General features: G+C 43.9%; 10 protein-coding genes across 10 annotated transcripts; 3 read left to right on the forward strand and 7 right to left on the reverse strand.

The window, feature by feature from the left end:
* Nucleotides 1-1,917: 1,917 nt before the first annotated feature.
* Nucleotides 1,918-3,812, forward strand: LAJ45_05449 (uncharacterized protein; the record flags this gene model as incomplete). Its single annotated transcript, XM_046115020.1, has 8 exons — nt 1,918-1,963; nt 2,026-2,050; nt 2,104-2,163; nt 2,231-2,258; nt 2,319-2,742; nt 2,802-3,519; nt 3,574-3,680; nt 3,730-3,812. The coding sequence occupies 8 exons, from the start codon at nt 1,918-1,920 to the stop codon at nt 3,810-3,812; spliced, it is 1,491 nt and encodes a 496-aa protein (XP_045971542.1).
* Nucleotides 3,813-4,299: 487 nt separating this feature from the next.
* Nucleotides 4,300-5,089, reverse strand: LAJ45_05450 (uncharacterized protein; the record flags this gene model as incomplete). The annotated part of the gene is made up of 2 exons (XM_046115021.1): nt 4,300-4,974; nt 5,045-5,089. 2 exons carry the CDS (start codon nt 5,087-5,089, stop codon nt 4,300-4,302), a joined length of 720 nt encoding a protein of 239 aa, XP_045971543.1.
* An 813-nt stretch (nt 5,090-5,902) lies between these two features.
* On the reverse strand, nt 5,903-6,610 carry LAJ45_05451 (uncharacterized protein; the record flags this gene model as incomplete). The annotated part of the gene is made up of 2 exons (XM_046115022.1): nt 5,903-6,247; nt 6,308-6,610. The coding sequence occupies 2 exons, from the start codon at nt 6,608-6,610 to the stop codon at nt 5,903-5,905; spliced, it is 648 nt and encodes a 215-aa protein (XP_045971544.1).
* A 785-nt stretch (nt 6,611-7,395) lies between these two features.
* Nucleotides 7,396-9,179, forward strand: LAJ45_05452 (uncharacterized protein; the record flags this gene model as incomplete). Its single annotated transcript, XM_046115023.1, has 5 exons — nt 7,396-7,536; nt 7,604-8,044; nt 8,103-8,764; nt 8,817-8,912; nt 8,981-9,179. The coding sequence occupies 5 exons, from the start codon at nt 7,396-7,398 to the stop codon at nt 9,177-9,179; spliced, it is 1,539 nt and encodes a 512-aa protein (XP_045971545.1).
* Nucleotides 9,180-11,393: 2,214 nt separating this feature from the next.
* Nucleotides 11,394-15,299, reverse strand: LAJ45_05453 (uncharacterized protein; the record flags this gene model as incomplete). Its single annotated transcript, XM_046115024.1, has 8 exons — nt 11,394-11,445; nt 11,502-12,745; nt 12,804-13,816; nt 13,865-14,348; nt 14,412-14,822; nt 14,880-15,129; nt 15,180-15,220; nt 15,273-15,299. The coding sequence occupies 8 exons, from the start codon at nt 15,297-15,299 to the stop codon at nt 11,394-11,396; spliced, it is 3,522 nt and encodes a 1,173-aa protein (XP_045971546.1).
* A 460-nt stretch (nt 15,300-15,759) lies between these two features.
* LAJ45_05454 (uncharacterized protein) lies at nt 15,760-16,430 on the forward strand (the record flags this gene model as incomplete). Its single annotated transcript, XM_046115025.1, has 4 exons — nt 15,760-15,818; nt 15,929-16,034; nt 16,128-16,249; nt 16,322-16,430. 4 exons carry the CDS (start codon nt 15,760-15,762, stop codon nt 16,428-16,430), a joined length of 396 nt encoding a protein of 131 aa, XP_045971547.1.
* A 485-nt stretch (nt 16,431-16,915) lies between these two features.
* LAJ45_05455 (uncharacterized protein) lies at nt 16,916-17,501 on the reverse strand (the record flags this gene model as incomplete). Its single annotated transcript, XM_046115026.1, has 2 exons — nt 16,916-17,236; nt 17,292-17,501. The coding sequence occupies 2 exons, from the start codon at nt 17,499-17,501 to the stop codon at nt 16,916-16,918; spliced, it is 531 nt and encodes a 176-aa protein (XP_045971548.1).
* Nucleotides 17,502-18,536: 1,035 nt separating this feature from the next.
* Nucleotides 18,537-19,947, reverse strand: LAJ45_05456 (uncharacterized protein; the record flags this gene model as incomplete). The annotated part of the gene is made up of 6 exons (XM_046115027.1): nt 18,537-18,667; nt 18,749-18,898; nt 19,012-19,318; nt 19,374-19,502; nt 19,575-19,662; nt 19,718-19,947. 6 exons carry the CDS (start codon nt 19,945-19,947, stop codon nt 18,537-18,539), a joined length of 1,035 nt encoding a protein of 344 aa, XP_045971549.1.
* Nucleotides 19,948-20,894: 947 nt separating this feature from the next.
* LAJ45_05457 (uncharacterized protein) lies at nt 20,895-23,103 on the reverse strand (the record flags this gene model as incomplete). The annotated part of the gene is made up of 8 exons (XM_046115028.1): nt 20,895-21,020; nt 21,095-21,277; nt 21,361-21,474; nt 21,534-21,799; nt 21,877-22,307; nt 22,360-22,484; nt 22,582-22,707; nt 22,792-23,103. 8 exons carry the CDS (start codon nt 23,101-23,103, stop codon nt 20,895-20,897), a joined length of 1,683 nt encoding a protein of 560 aa, XP_045971550.1.
* Nucleotides 23,104-23,734: 631 nt separating this feature from the next.
* LAJ45_05458 (uncharacterized protein) lies at nt 23,735-24,676 on the reverse strand (the record flags this gene model as incomplete). Its single annotated transcript, XM_046115029.1, has 2 exons — nt 23,735-24,199; nt 24,257-24,676. 2 exons carry the CDS (start codon nt 24,674-24,676, stop codon nt 23,735-23,737), a joined length of 885 nt encoding a protein of 294 aa, XP_045971551.1.
* Between the last annotated feature and the right edge of the window lie 213 nt (nt 24,677-24,889).

A 24,889-nucleotide genomic window follows, 5' to 3' on the forward strand; every position in this document is an offset into this window, starting at 1 on the left:
GCTCCTTAACATTGTACACAATGCCGGCAGGTAGGACATAATCCAGCCACATGCCGAACCTTACCTATACCTACTACCTTTTGACTGACCTACTATGTTTGAATAGTATGGTATAGATTATTGTAGAAGTAGTCTCGCATTCAAATGTTTGGTAGCACTAAGAATTCAACTTTCTCTTTTTTAGAGGGTACTTTGTAACATGGGGCAATTGGGATCAAACATCTTCAACTGGAAGGTATTCTATAACTTTTCCGTAAATGTGAAGTCTACGGGGCTTTCTATCTCAATACCCAGCTACATTCAGAAAACGATAGTCCCGTGCTCGCTATCAGGTTGTACACACTTTGAAACCATCGTTCCTTACTTTCTCCGCTTTTTATATCTACTTGCTCGAATTGAATAGTTAATCCGGGTGAACCATAGAGTATCACTCACGCTATATGCCAGTGGTGCGCACACTCTTAAAGGTGATATGGTGGCATACGGAAGTGGAACAATTGTGGCTGCAATAGGGCCTCATGGGCCAATAAGAGGGCATTACTGCCACGGATCAGTCAGACCCGCTTTTCTGGGGTATAAATGGGTATACATGTAATACTGTTCCACTTTGTTCAGTCTTGGCGCATTTTACATACAAAAATACACAATTCCAACCCCCTAAGGCTTTACAACCCAGACAGATATTAAAATTCTACAACGATAGAACTAAACTTCATCACTAGTACTAGAGTTCTATCATTACACTTTTTTTTTACGATTTTTCGTTGAAAAGTTATAAGCCATTGACATTTCGTCGCGATCCGCTACCTTTAAGCGTGGGCGCACCATACCCCTGCTTTTTCTTCTTGGCGCTAGCCGCTACTTAAAAAATTTCGTTACTGATTGGACCGTCTACAGGTGATCCGAACCTTTCCTTCTTCTACAACCTTTTTTAAATATTAAGATCGTAGATTAAATACATACCTACATGTATGGACCAATGACCATGTTTAGCTCACCAGCTTTATGCCTATTGATCGGCCCAAGTAGGAAAATCAGCTCTCGCAAAGGGATGATATCTACTTGCCCGATTTTTAAGTGTAGGACGGAAGTACAAGGAAGGGTGAGTGGCAACCGTTAGGCTCGTTGTAGTTCCGTCCTACACTTAAAAATCGGCCAAGTACATGTAGTACCAGGCTGTGCCCTCTCTTATAGACCGGGAACAGATTTGTATCACGTGACTCGATTTGCTCACGTAGCGTACATGTAGGTACATGTAGTTTGTTTTCGCACTGTACTCTTTGTGGTAGGGCAAGAATTGCAATTGATTCAGCTTGTAATATGAGCTGATACTATATAGATAAGTTTATAGGTGTATATGCAGTTGTCTCCTTTTTTTGTATACAGTATCGGACTTGCTTTAGAAAGCTCTATACGATTTTCAAACGTCATTGCTCTCCGGGGATTTATGTTTGTTACCCCAGCGTTAATCTCCAGTGCCTGTAATTGTATTTTTGTATGACAAGTCTCATGAAGTCCGACACAAAATACATGTACTGCAGTGGATGTACCTACCTCTCCTTACTTTCCTTCGGGGATCTTATATCCGGTGGTAGCAATCTAGGTAGCCCCCCGTTGGGAGACACGTCTGTGGTACTGAAATACCTCTACCTTATGCGATTCCAGTTGACTTACAACGCTATGTGTCTGTGCAAAGATTGTGCACTAGTCCATATACGGAAAGGCGGGGCTCTTAGTAAGGTGCGACGTGGATAGCAAGCCGGTCTGAGCGTCAACCCAACTAACCCCGCCTCCTCAAGTGTTCGAGACAACTTTCCCCTTCTTTCTCCCTCTTCTTTCTTTCATACTTCTGTCTCCTTTCTTTCACAATTCATCTACTTTATCATCAGTACGTAAAATTTAAGCTTATACCGAACAATGGGTGATTTCAACGAAGAATATGATGTGGTTATCGTTGGCACTGGTAAGCTCTTCTTTGTTGCTATCCTTAATACTAACGTTCTTATATTAACTTACAAACTATAGGCTTGACTGAGTGTATCCTTTCAGGGTACGAGTGCTTCCAACTCATTAAATATCAGGAATAGTTCTAATTTCATGCAGGGTCTTCGGGGCCGAGGGCAAGAAAGTTCTTAATATCGATAAGAACTCTTACTATGGGGGGTTTGTCATTTAACTCTTGATTTCTCATGGGTTGTGTACTTACTGTTTTTTTTTCTCGTCTTTTCAGCGAGAGTGCAAGCTTAAACATGCTCGAGGTCTATACAAGCTCTTTCACAGTTTTTTGTATGAGATCTCCCCTGACATGTGAGCTATAGATGTGGAAAAAGTTCAGATGGACCGAAGATCAGCGACGAAAGGAAATCGAGAAAGCCAAAGCAGAGGAGGAACGAAAGTCGGTAGACGCAACACCGGGCATGGCAGGATCGGAGCCACCTGCAGTTTTTGGTACCAAGCCTAGCGAGTGGAATCAATGGCACATTTCATTGGTGCCCAAGTTCCTCATGGCAGATGGCGAATTGACCAACGTTCTTCACAAAACTGGTGTCACCCGCTACATTGACCTCTTACAAGTTGGTGGGAGTTATGTTGTCAAAAAGGGTACTCCCTACAAGGTTCCTTCTACCAGGATGGAGGCAGTTACTAGCTCTTTGGTTTCTTTGTTCCAAAAGAATCACCTCCAGGCCTTTTTACAATTCATCGCCAACTACAAGGAAGATGATTCCACTACTCACAAGCAGGGTAGGCCCCATTTTACTTATCTTATGCTTTCACTCCATAAATGTTAATCTTTTTTTTAGGTCTTGACCTGGATAAGACCACCATGCGGGAGGCTTACAAACTGTTCAGCCTTGACGCCTGGACTTCGGAGTTCATTGGCCACGCAATGGCTCTATACGTCGATGACTCCTATCTTGACCGACCTGCTCGTGAACCTATTGAGCGCATCATCCTCTATGTCAGGTCCATGGCTCGATTTGGTAAATCGCCCTACATCTTCCCTCTCCACGGACTCGGCGAGCTCCCCGAAAGGTTTTCGTTCCTGTCCGCGGTTTACGGCGGAACTTATGCTTTGAACACCCCGTTGCAAGAAATTTTGTATGATGAGAATGGCCAGGTTTCTGGCGTTAAATTCCCTCACCCTAACACCAAGGAGGAAGTTACCGTCAAAACCAAAAAGGTTGTTGCGGACCCAAGCTATTTCCTTGATGATGAGAAGAAGATCCGTCATGTTGGTCAGCTCATCCGCGCTATCTGCGTGCTTACGCATCCTATTGAGGGCACCGAAATGGCGGACTCGGCCCAAATAATCATTCCAGCTAGTCAAATCGGTCGTCGCCACGACATCTACATCTCTCTCGTATCATCCACTTTCAATGTCTGTCCCAAGGGATTTTACCTTGCCAGCGTTTCAACAGTGATTGAGAACCCATCTGCTGGAAATCCACACGCTGAGCTGGAGCCTGGCTTTGAGCGTCTTGGCCTGGGATCTGGCCGTCTCGGAGACAGAGAAGAAAAGTGATATTCCCAACCACTCTTACGGAGGACACAATACTGATTTTTGACCTGTAGATTTATTCAAGTCGTTGATCTATATGAGCCAGTTGAAGATGGCACTAAAGACAATGTTTTTATTTCCCGTAGTTACGATGCGTCCACCCATTTTGAAACATGCACAGGTGAGTTTGCATCTAGTATAGCCCCCAAGAATTTTCTAACAGCTAGTAGATGATGTCAAGGATATCTACAAGCGGCTTGTAGGCAAGGATCTCTTGATCGAGGAGCGAAAGGAAGAACCTGTTGAGGAGTAGGTTCACTCATTAGCATTATATGGAGTACATCTTTTTCAATCTTTCTTTTGCTTCTACCTTTTCTTCACGGGGGTCACTCGAGTTTGCTTTCTTCTCGAGCGTTTCCACAATCATTGAGATATAATATATGTTTATGTAGTTGAAACTTGGCCCGTTTAAATTCAATCCTGTAACTGACAAAATATTTTTCTATTAAACTTAATTATATTTCATTTCCCTGCACTCAGTTGTAGGTAATGAAAAATAAGACTTGGCTTGAGCACTCATAATTGCGCAGGTCAATCGATGCACATAGATGAATACAGTACGAGGTCCATAGTTTAGGGAGATCGGTACAACGCTCAGTTTTCCCTACGATAAATAATTACATTAATTCTAAGGTCAATCATGGGTAAGCTCTTTGCTCGAAATACTACGACGTGACGGGGTTAAACCATCACCAAGAAAAGGTAGGCTTAGGGATAGGTTGGTATTTGACACGGCAAGATCAATTCTTTTTCGTTGATCCAAAGCCTCCTGCAAACCCCATCATTCTTGCCATAGCCATGGCATCTACATCATCCTCATCTACGTCTGTTGTAGCTGTGTACCCGCCAGCGTCCTTCTCCTTCTTGACCTCCAATTGTTTCTTCTCAATTCTATGGGCTTTCCTTTTCTGCCTTCTCTCCAGCCGTTCCTGCTCCTCGGTCCTTGCACGTTCTGCCAACCTCTTCTGCAAATCGAACTCCTCGCCTGTCTCTTGCTGCCGCTTTCGAGACCGCAACCACTGCAATCTCTGGATGACCTGCTCCAGAGTGGCACGTTCTACTTCAGAAGTCTGACCTATCGCGTGCAAATGTTGCTTTGAATTCAAATGGTCAACCCATTGTAAAGAGTCTTTGAACGTCAAGTCGCAATTCTCGCAGTAAAATCCAGCTCCCTTTCCGCGCTTGCCAACTCCGGCACCAGCTGGCACTAGCGTTGTTTTGTTGAGATTTTCCTGGAGATTCAATCGCTCGCGGCGAGCTTCTATCATAGATGCATCCGGAGGTGTGGGTTCGCGGTAGTACTTTTTACCTTGGGCTTTTGCTTCAGCGCGAAGTTTTCCTTCGGCACGCTCTTTGGCTTCTCGCTCTTTTGCCTTGGCAGCCCATTCATCGCGGTCCCATGTCCGGCGAAAGTCCTAAATTGGTGAAGGAGAGGTTCACGTTAGTTTTGGATCAGTGATCGCAGATCTTATGAAGGGGGCATACTGTGTCGCCTGCTGTCCCGTAAACATTTCCTTTAGAATCAGCCATTGAGTAGGGATAGTAGCGGAGTTGTTTTGCACTGATGATGTGTATGTACGCAGCTTTGAATTGGAGTAAACGAAGGTACAGAGCTGGGGGTGGTTGCAACCTAAACTAGCTAGGTCCGTCCATACGATTTGTAATACTCTCCGATCTTCGAGTGAGAATATATGAACGCCAGTAGTAATCCATTCTATTCGAGAACTTTTTTAACGTTCTATCTTGTAACGTGAGCCCCATATAAACCTTCATCCAACGTAGTAGAGGAACTTTGTGTCCAATTATTATTAGTTTATCTCAACCATAATTTACACTAGGTGTATTTTTGATTGTTGATGCCGCTCATTACACTATACTTTGGGGATTGAAATGGCATACACAGTCTGGTAGAATTATCGCGGAAACCAGAACTAAAAGAGTAGGCTTCTTATTCACTGCAAAAAATTCCTTTAAGGGCCAATAGGAGGTCACGGAAAACCCACTTTCGCAATAATTCTACCGGCCATTACACATGTATAATATACTTTGACTTATAACTAAACATCATTTTGTTTTCTCGCACAGACTCAACAGAACGACAATAGTGCATACCCCCAAGCAAAACTCTTACTGTTGCAATAGTTTGAACTAAAACTTTAGAATAAGACTAGATTCACTAATTATCGTAAACATATACCTTTACTACCGGAAAACGACTCCGCCAAGTACAGAGTCCACCCAGTCTCATGGCAATAAGAATGTAAACCCACTTAACCGAAAAAAACAAAAATAATATAGTAAAAACATAACAAAGTAAAGCTCATCATTCCCACAAATTATGAATTAAGACTGCCCAGCAGCCACCCTATCCATCTCTTGGATCCGACGGCGTGCCGCAAGGATCATATCATCGCGCTTACTATGATGCGCTAACTGACGGTCCGACTTGGTCGCCGGTGCCTTTCCCTTCCCTCCCGGGCCTGCGACGGCGGAAGCGTCTCCTTCTTGAAGACGGTTATGAAGGTTATACCTTGTAATTAAGTCGCTATATTGTGAGAGAATTGTATTCGACCCACTCGCCGAAGATGTAGCCGGAGGTGCTACTCGCCGCTGTGTGGGGACTGAAGGCCTGGCAGCTGCTACTTGAGCTGGAGGGGGTACGGGAGCCGGAGTGACAGGAGCGGGTGGCTAATAAAGATGGCAGTATTAGCATGCTTCGATAGCTACATCTAGGCTCAGAGCACTCACTTCAGGCAGAAAACCATTCGTGAGAATTTTCTCTGTAGTAATCTCGATACTCCCACCGTTTCGGATGAGCTCAGCTTGAACAGCGCCTGCCGAGATCTGAGGAAACATTCCACGTATGACATCAACCTGCTGTTGGAGTCGTCTTGAGTCCACAGGTGAGGGGCGCTGGGCTGCCGAAGACGATGGATCTGTCGTCTTGAAAAACCAGCGAAAGACAAAGTAGCCAACGAGGAGGCAGGCGGCCACTTGAGGAAGACCGAGACCAGCGGTTGAATCTGAGGAGGGCGAAGTATGAGAAGACATGACTAAGAGATAATTTAGACGAGTATTGAACTGGAAGATGTATTAAACGTGATTAGGGTATGTAGATGTATTGGGCGATGACTAACGGCACTATGGATACCCGGGAATGAAGTTGTAGAAGGTGTGAGTATATCTCAGTATAATTATGGGTAATATGGGTACCGTATTAACTACATGTAAGGGCCAATAGGACTACATCTACATGTATGTACCTATGGACCTATGTACCCGTAGATTCATGACGTTTCCGAACACGACTGCTATTGCATGCCATACAAAAAAGCGCCAAATCCACCTTTTTGTATGTCATGCAATATTGGTCGTGTTCGGAAACGTCATGAATCTACGAGTACGTACATACATGTACCTTGAGTGTATTTAAATGGAGCACCTGACGTGGCCCGCACCCGCGACGCCCAGCACCGAGAAGTAATGTACTAGGGTGTAGCGAAAAGTGATCAGAATCTGATAAGACAAATACATGTATTCACTGCAACATTCACTTATCAGATTCTGATCACTTACCCTCAACACCCGGTACCTACATGTGTACGGTCTACTCTCTATCGTCCTGAGCATCTGCTTCGAGAATGTTCGACTATGATTTTCACGTGACCTCATATTGACCAATCACCGTCTGCTTACTCATTTCCTTATCGTCATACTTTTTTTTATTTCGGCCCCTCCAAAACTTTTTAAACCTGCATCAACAGAACCCAAACACCCCAAGGTTTCAAATTGCTGCACACATTGCTACCAATTGTGTCAACGATCGGTTCAAAATAATGAGCTTCGTTCTGCCTCGCGCTGTCCGTTTATTGCGTGGAACAAAATCCCAAGTATGTCACTACAGATGCCTTCAGTCCTCAGTAGGTCACTCAAGGCCCTCAGTGCCATCGAGTAATTCAAGACGGCTAACTGAAAGAGTGAGTATCCTGACCTAAAATCTTGTAATATTGAAGACTTGGATCCTAAACTCAAGAATCTCTGTAGTCATTCCACGCCTCCCCCACAAAATTCTCATCCATAAAAAACCCATATACTGTTCTTGGTGTCCCCAAAACAGCTTCTGCCGCAGAAATTAAAAAGGCATATTACGGTCTCGCCAGAAAATGGCACCCTGATACGAATAAAGAACCCCAGGCCCGGGAAAAGTTCCAGGAACTACAGGCTGCATATGAGATATTGCGTGATCCTGAGAAGAAGACCATGTTTGACCAGCACGGGGAATCCGCCTTTGACCCGTCCGGGGGTTTCAATCCTGGTGCTGGAGCAGGAGGATTTGGCGGCCATCCCAGCGGATTTTCGGGTTTCGGGGGTGGTGGTTTTGGGGCGGACTTTAGCTTTGAGGATTTGTTCAATGCGTTTTCAGGAACAACGCACGGGAAAAGAGGCGGGGGTTTTCAGGGTGTCGTTATGGGTGATAATATTGAGGTGAATTCTTACCCAGCGTTAGCGGTATCGCAGGAAATGGGATACTAAAGGTTTATAGCTTCAAACAACGATATCGTTCATGGAGGCCGCGAAAGGGACCGAAAAAGATATTAAGACGGAACCTTTGGTGACTTGTAAAACCTGCAGTGGGTCAGGAATGAAGCAAGGCGAGAAACGGAAAGATTGTGGTCGTTGTGGTGGAACTGGATCCAGAATTCACCATATGGCAGGCGGATTCCAAATGGCTGCAACTTGCGACACATGTAACGGTGAGGGGGTATTAATGCCGAGGGGCGCCGAGTGCCGGACGTGCAGTGGAGCAGGAGTGACCAAGGAAACACGGTCCGTTCATATCGACATACCAGCTGGAATCGAGGACGGAATGAGACTTCGGGTTTCTGGGGAAGGACACGCGCTGCCCGCTAGTAGTCCAGGCGCGAGAACCATAAGAGGTGATCTTTATATCCATGTTCGAGTGGCTGCCCACAAGGATTTTGGAAGGAAGGGCGCCGATGTGACATATACTGCTACGCTCCCATTCACTACAGCGATATTGGGTGGAAAGATCACAATCCCGACCCTGGATGGAGAAGTTGATCTAAAGGTTAGGGAAGGAACAAATTCGGGGGATAAAGTTACAATCCCAGGAGCAGGAATGAAAAAGATAGGCAAGAGCAGATGTGGTGATCTTAAAATTGAGTACAAGGTCAACCTGCCTAAGTGAGTTGTCCCTTTTACATTGTGTATCCTTCGGCAATTGACATTTTCACAGGAAATTCACACATACCCAGAGAACCTTGCTAGAGTTGCTCGCAGACGAGTTTAAAGACCCCGATGCGAATAGAATTATGAATGTCAGCCTCGACCAGTACGTTTGCCTAAAATCCTTTCTCTAATTGGCTTACCTTACCAAAGCCCAAGCTAATATCGGTCTAGGTCCAATACTGCGCTGGATCCTAGCACTAGCAGCAGTAGTACAAGCTCGACTGAAAACCGCCCTGGCCACAGTAGCTTCCTCAAGCGTCTTTTTAATAGTATCACACATCACGAAGATAAAGACAAACCACCTCGTAATAGCGGCGCCCCTGATGATGAGGAAGGTTCTAAGAAAGCCTCAGGTTCAGGTTCAGGTTGATTGGGCTTCAGCTTAAAGAAGAAATCACAAGATATCAATACCAATATAAGTCCTACGAGTCGCTAGATAGCGTCGAGGGGTAGGGGAGCCTAATATACGCCCCAGAAATATCACTTTGAATTTGTTTCATTTGTTTCTGTGTATATATTTTGTGCACTTGGAGTACTCCAAGAATATCTATTCTTGCTGTACAGTTTGAGGTTTGTATCATAGATCATTATTAGATCCTCCACTCAGGGATATTGGCAGGTTTGTCCTATTTTACTTTCTGTTTTGGGTTATTTCCCTTGGGTGTTAAGCCTAAGCATAATTTGTACTATTACTTTGAACTTACACGTATGTAACTAGACGTTTAACCAACTCGCCTTATGCGTACGGAAAAAGGGTTAGGTACAAGTGCTCTACCTACATGTTTAAATACGCCACAGCCTCCGGGCTGGACACAATTAATAAATCAATTATCAGTCAATACATGTTTAACTACATAATATGTAGGCTTACATGTACTCTACTCTAGGTACTTTCAAACTTAGTAAACGCACCAAACCCTAACCCTGACGCCATACCCCAATCTAATATGTATATGCTGACGGGATATGAAATGCGTAAGCTATATTTCGTATCCTTTGACGTAAATATTTCGCAGTCTGGCAAGCAACTCCATCCAATATTGACACTTGTGGATATCGCTTTTGAGAATGGCGAAGTGTCAATTGTCAGAATTGAAGGCTTGAATCCTCTCAACTACGTGAACGTCGAACAGGAACAAAGAGCAGTCTGCGTCAAGACTAAACGATCCATGAACTGAAAAAAAATCTATTAGGATGTTATCAGGATGTTTGCCACACGAGTTGCTCGGTTTACCGGTCGTCCGGCTAGGCTTCACGTTGCTGGTCCGGCGATTCGTTAGATATTTAGCACTTCCCAGGCTAGCATCAGGTCCCCACGGTGGTTTGATAGTTATACTGATTAAGTAGTTCAGAGAAAGAATATTGTCAAGGAGGGACAGAGCGGAGCAGGTGGTGTTGGGGCAACGAAAAAGTTGCCTGGGCCTAATCCTATTTTTGGCAGGACTTTCAAAATTAAAGGTGTAAGGATCCAAAATCCACATATATTTAGATAACTAATGTAAGGTTCTTATTATCACAAACAAATTGTGTGAACATACCGAAAATTATCTGAAATGGGTGTTGGAACAGTTCTTGTCGGAGTTGGGCCGGTATGTTTTTCGGTCGCTCTCTTGTGTACATGTAGTTTCTATTTACGTTATTAGACTGTATTCTGTAATGTCTACCACTACGATTTAGTGCGGGAGGGAGCGATGAAGTCTTATATGAGGGAACAGTGAAAAACTCTGAGAGAGTTATTGTGTCGGAGATCTGGGCTATAGTGGTTAGAAGATGATGGTGGGGATAGACACATGGGTTTCATTTGCGTTATTGGCGTTGGTAAGTTATCGGCATTACTGGATTGTCCGCGTTGCTAGAGAAGATAACATATGTATATATAATGGTAAATGTAAATCTTATACGACTCTTCCCCTGCCACCTTCCCATATTACCAGAAAACTTCAGAGAAAACGAATACAAGTCCATATATAACTGAACTCTTCACTTTCAACTTCATAGTATTTACATGTAGTAATGTTAATACATGTAGTTCTAGGTCCCCGTAGACACGCTATCTGTAGTTATTATGGCAGGGACAGGAACAGCTAATAAGCGTTACCCTCACCCTCATCCTCACTTATACATAGTTCTAGAATCGTATGCTAGACAGACTTACAGTAGTTCCAGGACAACATTCAATCAAGAGTGTATTCACACCCTTAAGTATTTTTTTTTACCAATGTTTTCAGGATTGTGGTTATGTGAATCATACAATATCACTCGCTATGTATATTACTATGTATGCTTTCCGCTCCGGAAGCGCCACCCACGAAATCTCGATTCAAATTTATAATATAGGCCTCAACGGCACTTAGACTACTTCCGATTATGCAAAGCGTATAATAATTTCCGAGTCAAAAATATATATGAACCATACTTTATCATAATATTGTTACGCCCATACTCCAAACTCACAACAGCCAAGTTTTCCTTCCAAAATAAATTAAACGGAGACCCCTAAACCGCATATACTCCTAGGGTAAAACTCTTTCCAAGGGTGATTAAAAATAAAAACATGTATGAATCGTAGTACAGCTTTGTGAAATTACATGGTCTGCACGACAGAGGTTCCGTCAACGAATCGGGTTTTAAATATCCTAATCGAAACGTTAGTTAATAATGTAATGTGGCTAAAAGTGGGCATATAATATACCTATTTGCGTTTTGGAACATTCCATCCTTCAAACTGACGACGATAAATTGAGATCCCTTAAATCGAGTCTTAATCAACCGACCAATGTTCTGCGTGTGCGAAAGATCTAGTGCTGCATCCACTTCGTCTAAGATATACATTGGTGCTGGTTTAAATTGGAGCAGCGCCATGATCAAGGAGAGCGCAATGAGGGAGCGTTGACCGCCGCTTAACTCGTTCAAGCTCTGCTTCCACACCTTACCCAAGCTCACCTTGACCTCCAAACCATCGCAGACTTCCTTCCCTTCCGGAGGCTCCAACTTTGCGAAACTCCCGGGTAAAAGTTCCGCAAAAATGCTGCCGAAATCGCCGGTAACCTTCTGCCAGGTTTTATGAAGTGCTTCCTTCTTATATTTGTCTAAACTCTGGATAGTCTCCTCAATCTTGCGCTTATCCTTGACAACTGTCCTTAACATAGTTTTTAACGCAACTTCTTTCTTCTCAACAGAATCAATCATGTTCATGACCTTCGGATTGATCTTTTTCTTCATCCCCTGAAACCTCTCAGTGAGGGTTTTCAGCGAAGATCGGCATTCTTTGATGTTTTGTCCGTTGAAGTCATAAGGCGTTCCTGAACGGCCAAAGTTTTCTTTCTCGTCTTCGATCCATTCGTGTTCACGTTCCATGTGAGATACTATGTCATTGGCGGTCTGTTGATCTTTGTGAAATCTTTCGATCTCGTGGCCAAGCTTCTGTTTCTCTAAGGCTTCCTCCGCAATACGTGCGTTTTTTGCTCGGGTGGCTTCCTCAAGCGATCGAAGCTCTTCATCAAAACCGGTAAGCTTGGCACGCTCATCCTCAAGATGTGCGAGAGCTATGTCGTGAAGATCTTTGACCTTAGCTTGTTCCCTTTTAAGCTGTGTCACTTCCTCCTGTTGGGCTTTTAGGGCAGTATCGGCTTCCTCAAGCTGTTCTTGAGCGGCTGCGAGATCTCCCCCCGTCTGTTCAGTCTCAAGTTGAGCAGTCTGGAATTCTTTTTGCATGGCCTTCATTTCTTGCGACTGTTTGGCCACTTTCCTTTTTAAATCCGCCACAGAGTTTTGCAGTTCCGCAAGCTTGCCACCCTTATTATTCTTGAATTCAATCATATCGTTTTCGATCCTTTTTGCGTCTGCTTTGGCCTGATCTTGTCTGGTCTTTGCATCCACAATATCTTGTTTGAGTTGTTGAATACTAACTCTCATTTCTTCTACAGCTTGAATGATCTATGATCCATTTGCATCAGTCCTTTCTAATCACTGTACCGGAAAAGAATACACTTACATCAGATGAAGAATTACTATTAATCTGTTCTTCCGTTAATCCAATCTCATGGTTTTTCAAATTCAACTCCTGTTTCAGTCTCTTCATCATATCTAGTTTTTTCTTCTCTCTTGCCATGAATTGTTGTAATTCATTCAGCTGTTCAGTCTCAACAGTTATTTGTCTATTCAGCCCATTCAGTTTTTGAAGAGTGACCAATACACCACTTGAGTTTGGCGCAGAACCTCCGGACAGGGTTCCTGAGGGATCGTAAACGTCACCCTCGACAGTTACGGATTTCATTCGGACGTTAGGATCAAAAGTAACACGTTTCGCAGTCTCGGCATCGGCGCATATTAGAGTGGAACCAAAAACGTACTCCATGGCAGCAGAGATCTCGTCATCGTACCCAATGAGGGATAGCGCAAGGTGAACCTTGCCAGGAGCAAGACGCTTCGCTGTAGCAATTTTCTCCGCAGAAGCCCTGAAAGCCGCAATCTTGTTGAGTGGAATGATTGTTACTCTTTTTCTTAGTTTTCCATTTTGTAACAACTGTGTTCCTGTGACCTCAGTATCAACTACAACGTTGTATAGTCTTCCGCCTGCTGTAATCTCAAGAGCAGTCCCAGCTTCCTCCTTATCTTGATCTAGTGTAAAGAGCTGCGCAACCAAGCCTTTGACCTTCGAACGATCAAAGTTTGGTGAAGGATCTGCATAATTGAAGTCGACATTGGCTACTCGCCGTTTCAGTCCATCCGCTTCTTCTCTGAGCTCTCGGATCCTATCTTGAATTGAGGTTTCCTGTTTGTACATATCGCCCTCAGTGCCGCCCTCAAACCCTAGGTTGCTCAGCTCTGCCTCAATCCTTTTTGCTGCTGCCCGGAGACCGTCGAGTTCTTTATAGAGACTGGCGTTCTGCTCCTTTGCCTTTTTTGCCCTTGGCTCCTCCTCTTTTATTCGTTTCTCTAAATGAGTTATCTTAAGTTTTGCTTGTTGCTGTTCTGTCGCCCCAGCACTCACTCGGTTTTTCGCATCTATAGTTAATTAGCCGGAATGCTCCTCCAAAAGAAGAAATCTATCACCTTGCAACTGATTCTGGTACCCATTCTCCTGTCCCTCTTTTGAGGCAACACCGGTTAACAAGGTTTGTAGCAATTCCTCTCTTTTCTCAGACTCGTTGTTCAACGCATCAAACTCCGTCTTGGCTGCGTCGTACGCCTCCTTCAGGCCATCATACAGCTTCGATTTTTCCTGTAGCGACTTCTCCAATTCTCTAACATTCTTCTCTATCTCCTTGCGTTTCTTGACTTCCTCTTTTATGCTCGTAGTTTTCAAGTCTAGTACAGTTGTTAATCGAACAGCTTCGTGGGATTTTTCCTTGACTTCGTCCTCAAGCGCCTGAAATTTCCCTCCTTTTCGAAGCTCCTTTTCTCGTTGGCTTTTGACCATCCTAATATCTTCAGCTAAGTTCTCAATCTCGAACTTTAATCGCTTAGCTGACTCCTCAAGATCTTTCCCCCGCTGTTTCTTGGATTCTAGATCTGCTGCTGAGCGATTTACTTTTTCCTACCTTAGGGTCAGTATCTCGATTTGCCCATGGATTTCATCGAGAACAGTTCTATTTTATACCTGATTTTTGAGGTAATCGTGAGCAACAACAATCTTAGTTAAGCGTTCCAAATCGCTCTGAGTTTGTTGGAAATCTAAAAAGGCTCGTTTTTCCATGCGTAGTTTTTCAAGTTTGGGCTCAATCTCCTCCTTTAATAGGTCGTTGATTTCGTCAACCTTTTTGTCTTTCTTTGCCATTGTTTTTAATGCTTTGTCCCTCCTGTCCTCAAACATTCTTGTCCCGGCAGCTTCCTCAATCATGGATAAGATTTCCGTTGGCTTCATATTGAGCACCTTTGTGATACGCCCCTGCATAATGAGGAAGTTGGGATTGTTGATATTTAGCTGAACACTTTGGAAGAGGGTTTGGACAACGTGCTGCTGGGTTCGTGAACCGTTAATGAGATATTTGCTCAATCCACCCAATACGATCTACTCAAGCTTAATTAGCATCCACTCAAACCTATTCGTGATGTCAAACTATCATACCTGTCTTGTAACACTGATTTGCGCAAAATCTTGGTAGTTCATAGGACTCTTTGCCTTGTCGGAATTATCAAAAACGATTGTAACGCTCGCTTTAGTAACACCGGCCTGTCCACGCTTGTAAATCAAATCCTGTAGGTTCTGCGCCCGTACAGTGGACATATTGGTGATTCCAAGGACGAAACATATTGCGTCGAGAATATTTGATTTTCCTGACCCATTAAGACCGGTAATCGAGTTGAAGCTTTCATCCCTAGGCTCCACTCAGTCATAGAATCCCGGTGAGAGGGTGAGCCAACAAACCAGTCGGTGATGACCGTACGAACTGCATATGATTTGAATCCCTGCGAAAGCTTAGATTCCAAGATTAAGCATTAATAAGTAGGGGATCGTTACGTCGATAATAATCTCCACAACCCTCATGATGCTTGATGTGATCGAAGTGCATATAGAAGGGGCACAGCTCTAAAGTATGTTGTCGTTGTTTACGTTTTTGTTTGCGACGCACCATGCATGCATTGGCACGTGGTTTTGTAGCCGGGTAACGATAATTGGCATGCGCTGGTATACCATCTTATGACAGGCCGAGAACATATCATACCAGACAGGGCAACACCATGTAAATGGCAGTCACAATTGGTGTGCCCACACAACACATGCAGGCGGAAGTGAATATTCGCAATCGTCAAACTCCAGCAAATTCCAACTAACGAAGACCGACCGACCCGACAACTAACCCTTCCACCCTAGGATCTCACCACCCAGTCAACAAGGTACGTATCTTAACGTTGGAGCTTTTTCACGTTGAAACTCTCAGAAAAATTGTCTAAGAAAATGGAATTACGGATTGGGCATGACTGATTTTCGCCATTTCCTTAATTAGATGACCGCAGCAAAGAAGCACGTTCCTATCATCAAGAAGCGGACTAAGAAGTTCAACCGGTAGGACTCACCAGCTCTCGGATCTATCGTTCTCCCCGAATCCGCAAATTCAACAAACTTTAAGGAAGCTCAAACGAAGGCAAAGACTAACCTTTATGACCGCAACATAGCCACCAGAGCGATACCTACAAGACCGTCAAGCCGTCATGGAGGAAGCCTAAGGGTATTGACAACCGGGTCAGAAGGCGGTTTAAGGGACAGGCTGCCATGCCTTCGGTATGATTCACCAAGCCGGCAGTAGGGAATGGAGGCGAATTTGGGGGGGTAAGGAAATGGGATTCTGACGGGAAATGTATCGGGGAACTATAGATCGGATACGGGTCCAACCGCAAGACTAAGCACATGATGCCTTCCGGCCACAAGGCATTCCTTGTCCAGAACACCTCCGATGTTGATATGCTCCTCATGCACAACAAGACATATGCCGCCGAGTAAATTCCCTCGACCCATACCTTCAGCAAACTATATAAAATATAGGAGGTGGGCTAATCGAATTTCTACAGGATCGGTCACGCCGTCTCATCCCGAAAGCGCATTGAGATCATTGCTAAGGCAAAGGCTCTTGGTGTCAAGGTTACCAACCCTAAGGGAAGAGTCACCACTGATGCTTAAAGTGTCGGCGGTGTTTCGTTTCTTTCTTCTTCTTTTGTGATCATACAAGGAATTTCAAAAAAAGTAAAAATTTGCTGGGGCAACGGAAAATTATTGGGCGCTTCTTTCTTGCAAGACTTGGGATTTCTGCTTTTTTTACGATTGTAATACGGGCGTAATAGCCCGGACGAGTAACAATCTGCTGGACCGGTTTTGGTTTGCTGGATCATTCTGTGGCTGAAGATAACGGTCCTGAGATTTTTTTTAAATGGCTTCGCTCACCAAAACCAATAATACCTGCATATCAAAACGTGCAATTTGCTTGATCACATGATATTAAATCTCAGGCCGGACCCTCTCTTTGGCACTCAGTTCGTAACTCTTTGTAAAACCTTTGACATGGTTCTTCATTGTCCTATTCAATACATCGACATCATTCCTCTTTGACTAGTGAATGTCAAAGTCTATTATATTGATGTTTTTTCAATAATTCTCATAAATAACCATCATCCTGTGGTCCTTTTCTCCCAGTCCAGCCAACTTCCCCTGTACTCGCCTACTTTCCCGTACCCATTTTGTAGCGCCAACTGGGCAGCGGCACTACTTCTCACCCCCGCCTTGCAGTAAAATACCAATTCTATATCTGCCTGCGGCTTTGGGAATCCGAAGCGGTCTTCAAATTCATCCTCTGGTAAACTCCAGGCTTCCGGTGCAGTCGCAATAGGCACATTTATGGCTGTTGGGATGGCCCCATTCCGAAATTCGTTGGGCTCACGCACGTCAACGAGAAGCCTGTTGGCAGAGGGGTTTGCCGAAAAAGATTTGATCTAACCAATTGTTAAGATGTGAACAGGCAGTGTGGAAGGGAGTTGTTAAACTGACATGATCGTAGCCATAAACCTTCGACTCTGGGACTGGAGTGGAGTGATGCCGAATTGTACCCCATGAGACCTGGATGATTTTGGATTGAGTCTGTAGAGAGGGACGTAGGCTGGTGTGAGTGATAGTACGGTTAGGGCAAGGAATTGCGATCGGTCTCGAAGCCGCAAGGTAGCAGCGGATGATAGATGCTGTGATTCGATTAGATGCCATTTTCTGTATGTCTGTCTGAATTCCGAATGATGGGTAGGTGATGTGGAGGGAGACTTATGCCGCAGGTACGGATTACATCATTGCCGAGGATCAAGTGGAGTGTGCCGAGAGGATAACAGGCCAGACCGAGTGCGATGCTATGATTTAATATGTGCTGGCACCTACGCACTACTGTGTATCTTCTATGGTGCCGGTCTAATACCTCACCTGGATCTACTCCCGTGCCAAACACATCTAGCCCACAAAAATAAGAAAGTCAAAAATTTAAAATGGAAAATCAGTAGGCAATCAAGACTACAGATTATCTATTCCAGTTCTCTTCACTTTCGTGAAGGAGTAGTTACATGTAGACTTGAAAATTATGGGAGGTATTGACCTAATGGCAGGGGGATAAAATCAGGTTTGCTTATGTAAAATCGGATATACAAGGCTCTACATTAAGTGAGCGGACTAACGTCTGGTTCGAGACAAACATTCCAGGAAAGTGGTTTATTTGCATCAAAAACAGGTTTTTTCGTCTGGCTCAATGGCCGGGAAGGTTAACGTCGACCGGTGCCATAGCCAGGAAAGCCACATTCACACGAGACATTGTTTGAGAGTATTCCACTATGGTAAGAATTCATAAATCCATCGACTCCTCGCAATTCGTAGCTATTCTAAGATAGTCTTGATGAACTCCGACGCGCCAAGGTCCTATGGAGTCCAAAACTCGACACTACATGCATATACATACATAGTACATACCAAACATATCATCATGGCAGTTCTACTTTAGGGGCCCTAAACGTGTAAGGAAACGGTCACTCGCTACTAGTAACGATAATTCCTGTCAAAAACAGTTTTTCAACCATTAAAGAAACAGAAGAACAACAGAAGAAGATGTCGAATTCTCTTCTTCTCTTCTTTCCTTTTTCCTTTTTCCTTCTTCTTCTTCCTTCCTTCCTTTCTTTTTTCTTTTTCTTCTGAGAAATCGCTGTCAATTAACAGTTGGCCGGACGACCCCCCTTCCACAGAACCAAACATTGGAATTGCGCCTTATGAACTAGCGTTGGAGGGACTTGCACCAGTCCCGTTGCTATCATGTGCATGCCGATCGAGTAAATGTCTCTCTGACCTTTCTCGACTAGGATCGATCATGAAGCGTACAGTACCATGAGTTCCACGGTCTGTCGCATTGGTCACTTGTCCATTTGCAAGATTATAACAAACATCATTGGGTGGAGAATTCAACGAGTCCTGGACGTTACCATTGTGTTTGTGATGGCCGTTACCATGTGTTTGACGTTCTTTGTTGAGCTCAATTCGGTGTGTGAGGTAGGTGTTGCTATCATATTGTGTCCCAACTAATGTGTAGCTGCGGTGATTTGTGTAAAGATCTAGAAGGTCATCAACAATAGCTGTTTTGGGCATTAATATTATATCATAACCATTCAAGTTAGAATAGTGTTCCAAATAAAAAAAATGAAATAAAAAAAATAAAGAAAAACAGTAAATAGAGATTTTCACTTACACAGAACCGAATCCCGAGTAACCTCGAACTCCTCATACTGTATATTGATTTTCTCCCCCTCAAGCCTCATGGCAAGATCCAGAACTGCAAGAGCTAATGCATGTGGCGTAGCTTTCAGAGGCGCGAGTGTCTTGTAAACATCGATAGATATATCCCACGCCTTCTGTGTCAACTCCTTCGAGAAGTTGAAGCGTTTCGCAAATTTGATAATCAAAGGCTGAGCATGACGATACCGGAAGTCAAACGACGAAGATTCAAGTATCATTCTCTCGATCCCAATAACACGTTTTGTGCCATCATCAAGCAACTATTTCCATAATTAGTGTATATTCATGCTTTGCCCTAAGTAACTGACATCCTACCTGATTATCTGAATTGATCGGTTCAGCCTGCGGATGTCTCAAATTATAACTCGCTGCCAGTATCTCCCTTGATTTCTTCAGTGTATCTTCAATTTTGCAGGCTACAAATAATGATGTCGCCGCAACATCCTGAGCAACAAACGACATAAGCTCCAGGCCAAACGCATATGAATAAAGAATCATTGTTCACGACCTACATACCATCCAATTATGTTCCAGAAAGGGATTCCGATTAAATAACCGGAACCGATGATACAATATCATCGCCGTAGCCATAGTCCTCACTGGGCTGTGTAGCGATTAGCACCCACCTTCTCTGCCACTCACGAGATTCAAAAACCTACAACTGCATATTCTGCCCAACCTGCATGATCCAAACACACGCACTCAATCTAGTAGTTGTATCCTTTGCTTCGAGTTGGGAGTCCTTTGGTAACAGCGCCTCAATTTGCTCATCGCTGAGGTAAGGTCGCGACCTCTGGATGAAGGTGTTTGCGAAGCTCTGGACCTGGGTTGTTGCAGGCGATTCCGGAGAATGTGGGCTCCGTGGCGGAGCAGATTGTACACTATGCATTCGGAGAAGCTTATTTGTTGGAGTTAGGGACTTATTTGTATGATCAGAGCTCTGCGATGGATGATTTGGAACTCAAGCTGGAATAGGAGGAACTTCAAAATCGAGCCGGGATTAGCGCTGAGGCTCCGCAGCACGATGCAACACTAGACTACTTTGAATGATCACATACCGAGTGAGTTTATATGATTCACATATATTACAATTATTAGAAAATAATAATGTCTCCTAAAGGAAGTAAGCAATTCTACAGTATTGGTATAGTAATTGGGAGCTCCTTGTCCCGCAAGTATCCACCTGGACATTAGGTTGGGATTGATTGCGGCGCACTCTAAAATTATCTATTTACAATATGTAGATTTAATGAAAGGATATTAGTACTAGACTGAGTATTTCATATACTACTCGACCGTTAATTTATACTCTACCGGTAATCTTATGGAATACATACATGTATGTACATCCTACCATTTACTACCTCAGAACATCGTTGGGTTAAGCTCTTATGCTGTGATATTCGGTCAAAACAATACTCTCGTTCTAGGCAAGTTCGATCAATAACGGGATCTCTTCACCTGACCTCTCGTTCCTAGTCATGCCCAATGTGGAGAATTACGATCATGTCTGGCTATAAGAGATGCGTATAGTTTTTATCATGATCTCCGCACAGTATGGGTTATTGTTTGTGTCACCTTAAAAGACATGATATCCGAAAGAAAAAGATGGTAAGAGTTTTGCTTGATCGGGCCACGTGCTATCTTAGAATAGGAACAAGGGCTATTAGAATGATGACATTGAACGGCCAAATTAGAAATACGGCTACTGATCATCAATCAAGTCCGAATTAGCTAAAGTTTACTTAATGTCTAAAAGAATGTAAAAGTCCTCTTCCAGCCTCTTACAGTGTCCTGGTTATCTACTACTGAAGTCCTTATAATTCGTCTTCACCGCTAAGAATGGATTGCCTGCGCAAGGTGCGGATACACTGCCAACATCTTGTGGTAAAGTTCCGGAAAGTCTCTCAAGAGAATTTCAGGATTATGCGCCATGCTTGTGAAAATTGTCGCCACACCAGACTAGATCAAGTCAGATAGAGTTAGCCCGTATTTTTCCACATTTATCAATTTTTGGACGAGTCAATGGGACACACCTTTATCGGTGTCAAGAAGATATTGCAGATCTGCAAACCAACAAGGAAAGCGAAAGCCATTATGGCTGGTGTAAAGGATCCCGTGCTGTTATACACAGGCGCGGTAGCGTACAGATACACATATGCAATAAGAGTGCAAAGCATGGCGACGAAGACTGATGCCATAGATAATACCGGGTCGACCTAGACATGTTTCCCGGCATTAGTGATTGACGCAGTTTTTCTTTTAACGCTGCAAACCAAAACCATATATTGGGCAACTCTACCAAACAATCATTGACCAAGGCGTCCAATCCTCGATCTTTCATCATTCTGTAGGTTTCTTTGGCCGAATCGATATAGGCCTTGCCATACAACGCGATATAGGAGTAAGCGTAGTGCTGAAGTTTCATAAAGGTCAGCATGAACCAGTTTATTTCCCTGATGTGAATGGTCTTACATTAAACCATCTCACAGCTGACTCAATAAAATTTAGTAAACAGCCAAGGATACAGCAAGCTACACAACCGACTGAGCATCCATCTTGAGATTGCTGGTTCTGGGAAAGTCTGCAGAGGTGCTTTAAAAGCTGAATGATCGCTACAACTAGGGAGCCGAAAGATATTGAACCAAACGAGTAAGTCATTGCACGTTTAAAAGCCCCTAGTGTGGGATGTGCTGGCATTCCTTGGGCAGAACGAGAGCAGAAGTACCATGATCCATAAACTAAACCCCGAAAAAGATTAATAGAAATTCAAATTTCCAAGGTAACCCCCTCTGTGAAAGAACCCAGGGAAATTTACCTCCTGAAATGCTCACGTGAATGATATTTTTTAGCACTTCTGATATCCAATAGCCACTAAAGGTAACAAAGACCACCAGTCCAATCATCTTGCCATTGGAGCATGTAACATTCCCTGTCCTGCCGGCTCTACATGCCAGGTTGTCTGATTCGCTTGGTGCATACGTAGCGTAAACAGCCACATAGGTCACAAGCATCCACGCCGCAAATATGACACCTGCGAGACCACCAAGAGATGAAACCATATAAACGTGGCCGTATTGTTTAGCAACGTCGAAGCTTGTTTCAAACATCAAGACCGCAAAGGGTATTCGACTTCTCCATGTCCAGAAACAGTATGCATAGAACAAGGCGAAAATAAGAAATACGATTGCCGCTCCATATCTCTGCCTCGAGAAGTAGTATGCGGCAGTTCCAATACCCACAATAATGCTAATCCAAGATTAAGGCAGAGTCATAATGTGATATAATTGGATTTGCTTACTTCAGGGTTGCAGTAGCGTAAATTATCTGTTTTGTCCAGGCTCGTGCTGCAAGAAAATAACCATATGATAATATGAATGAAACTCCGCAGACAAGAATAAACAAAACAATGGTGTTGTTGGAGAGCTAACCTTAGTTATAAGCATCGTGACGGATCAGTGACGAGATTACGAATCGGAGTTTGGAATATATAAAGCATTTTGTACACGAGGAGGAAACTTACCCCGAAATCACTTTGTTCATTCCCACGAACACCGGTTCCACCGCCATTCTGTACTCTTTTGTTTTCCGAGTAGCTTCTAAAGCTAATGATACTCAAAGCTAGCAACCCCAAGAGGTCGGCAATGAACTAGAGCATAATTGTAATATCAACATCAATATAGCAGTGCCTCTCAAGTTTGGTCTTAATCAGACCGAAAACAAAGGTACCTACAAGAACTGCAGCCCAAAGGTCATTGTACCTTGGCCTCTGTATAGCGAACTTCTCCTCGAAGGTGTACGGTGGAGGCTCGCCGTATGGTTGATTCATAGGTGGAGGTGGTTGGACTGATGGGCTAGATGCATTAGGGGCATACTGTAATTGTCCCTGGGGCAATTGAAATTGCTGCTGCTGCTGTGGTGGTCCCACATAGTAATTTTGTGGGGGTGGCTGCTGCCATTGTTGATTACTCCCTTCACCTCCATGATATGGCATTGGGTTAGGTGGATTATAACCAACACTCTGTTTTCCAGGTTCATAAGCCATATTGTGGATAATCCGAGGTCTTGATAGTTGATATAACGATAGTAAATAATAAACAATGAAAGAAAAAGAATGGGGGATGGAGAGATGGTAGTATGTATGACTGGTGAACGACGTGTGAGTGTTAGTGCATTATGTATCACGTTAGCGCAGACCAAATTATTGTCTTGGGGGCCATCCAAGAGATCGGTGACGTTGTGGAACAGGAATGTCTCATCACTAGAGGTAAAAATAAAATAAAAATCTAAGCTTACTTGCATCGGAGAATTCTACGATCGTGGCGCCTGCAGATCAGATTTTTAATCCTTTACTTAATCATTGGCTCTCACTCGCAAACATTACGATACCCAGGTTTGACTAGATTTAGTGGGAGTTGGTACTACATGCAGTAGCTCCGAACAGAGCTGCGAGTGGACGCGATCTTTCATGATACTGCTAGTTGAAAAAGTACATACAAAGTAGAATCGTATATATACACCCACCCTGGGTTAAATCAAGATGGGTAAGTATAAGACCTACCTGCACTGAATTCCCTTTTTTTTAAAACTTTAATACTTAGGGGGGCGCACTGGGAGAAATGTACTCATTCCACAACCCGGCATTTAAACCACCAGAACCAAACACCCACTGGGGTTCAACCCTCCTTTTTCATCTCTCTTAACACCTTAACTGCATCATTTTCTGCTCCAAGATCGGCATAGAACCCCATTACCACGATAGTTTTTTCCACATCTCCTAGCTTTGATTCCTTCAATGCACTTCGAAGATCCAATAGCAAGGTATTCTTGACTTTCGCGATCCTAGGCAACTGGGCTTTCAAGAACGGATGATGTGCTGGTACACGGGGTACAAGGTGCTGGACGACATAACGATATCCCGAAACTATCTTCCTCAGACGGCCGATACTCGTTAACCCATCTCCTCCTGTTCTTTCGTCGCCGTCACCATCAAATAATAAAGATGTTGAGTCTGCCGGGGTTGACCCATCGAGAAGTAATAGGGATGAGAGCTCGTCAAGTCTTTGCGAGAGGGCTAGTAATGTCCTTGCGAGTATCTTAACAAGCCAGAGAATAACCACTCTGTCAGCACCAACACCAAACTTATATCAAGGTTTCTACCATGATAGATACCAATCAACAAAATCATCGCCACAAACCTTGTCCGCCCTTATATCCTCCCGGGCCTTCAGTTCTCTTTCAACCTCTTCTACTACTTCTCCAATCCTCCCCACAACGCCTTCGATATCCCTTTTGAACCCCCACAACCCCATCTTCAAATCTTCTACCCTTCCATCACCCCCGCTCAATGAGCTCCCTAATCCAACAAAATCGACATAATCCCTGTTAACAAGCTCTATAAGTTCCTTTTCAAGATCCTTACTTCTTGTACGGAGCTCTGCACGCAAGTCTTCAAGCGTCTGATGACGGTGTCGCAGCGTGGCTAAAAATGCTATGGGCGAGAACGGCGCGTCGATATCAGTGGAGAAAGCCTCTCGGGGAAGAGGCGCAGGAAACGGTAGCGAGTCGGCATTATCATTATCGCTGTCCGAGTCGGAACCGAAGTAAAATCTGCTCATACTTTTCTAAGCTTCTCCGGGAGTGCAGCTAGGTATCTCGCCGGTTACGTGGCGATTTGAAGTCAATGTTGTGGAAATCTACCCCACAGCTACGCGTAAGCCAAACTGAAAATGGCGATTCGAACTAGATACAATACAAAACTGGGAACTAGGGTGTAATTGAAGCCGTACAAATGCTGTAGGTTTTAGAGTAGCGTAGCGATACCACACCAA

This window comes from Morchella importuna (assembly GCF_003444635.1).
Source record: "Morchella importuna strain M04M26 chromosome Unknown Morimp01GS015, whole genome shotgun sequence".
NCBI lineage: Eukaryota > Fungi > Ascomycota > Pezizomycetes > Pezizales > Morchellaceae > Morchella > Morchella importuna.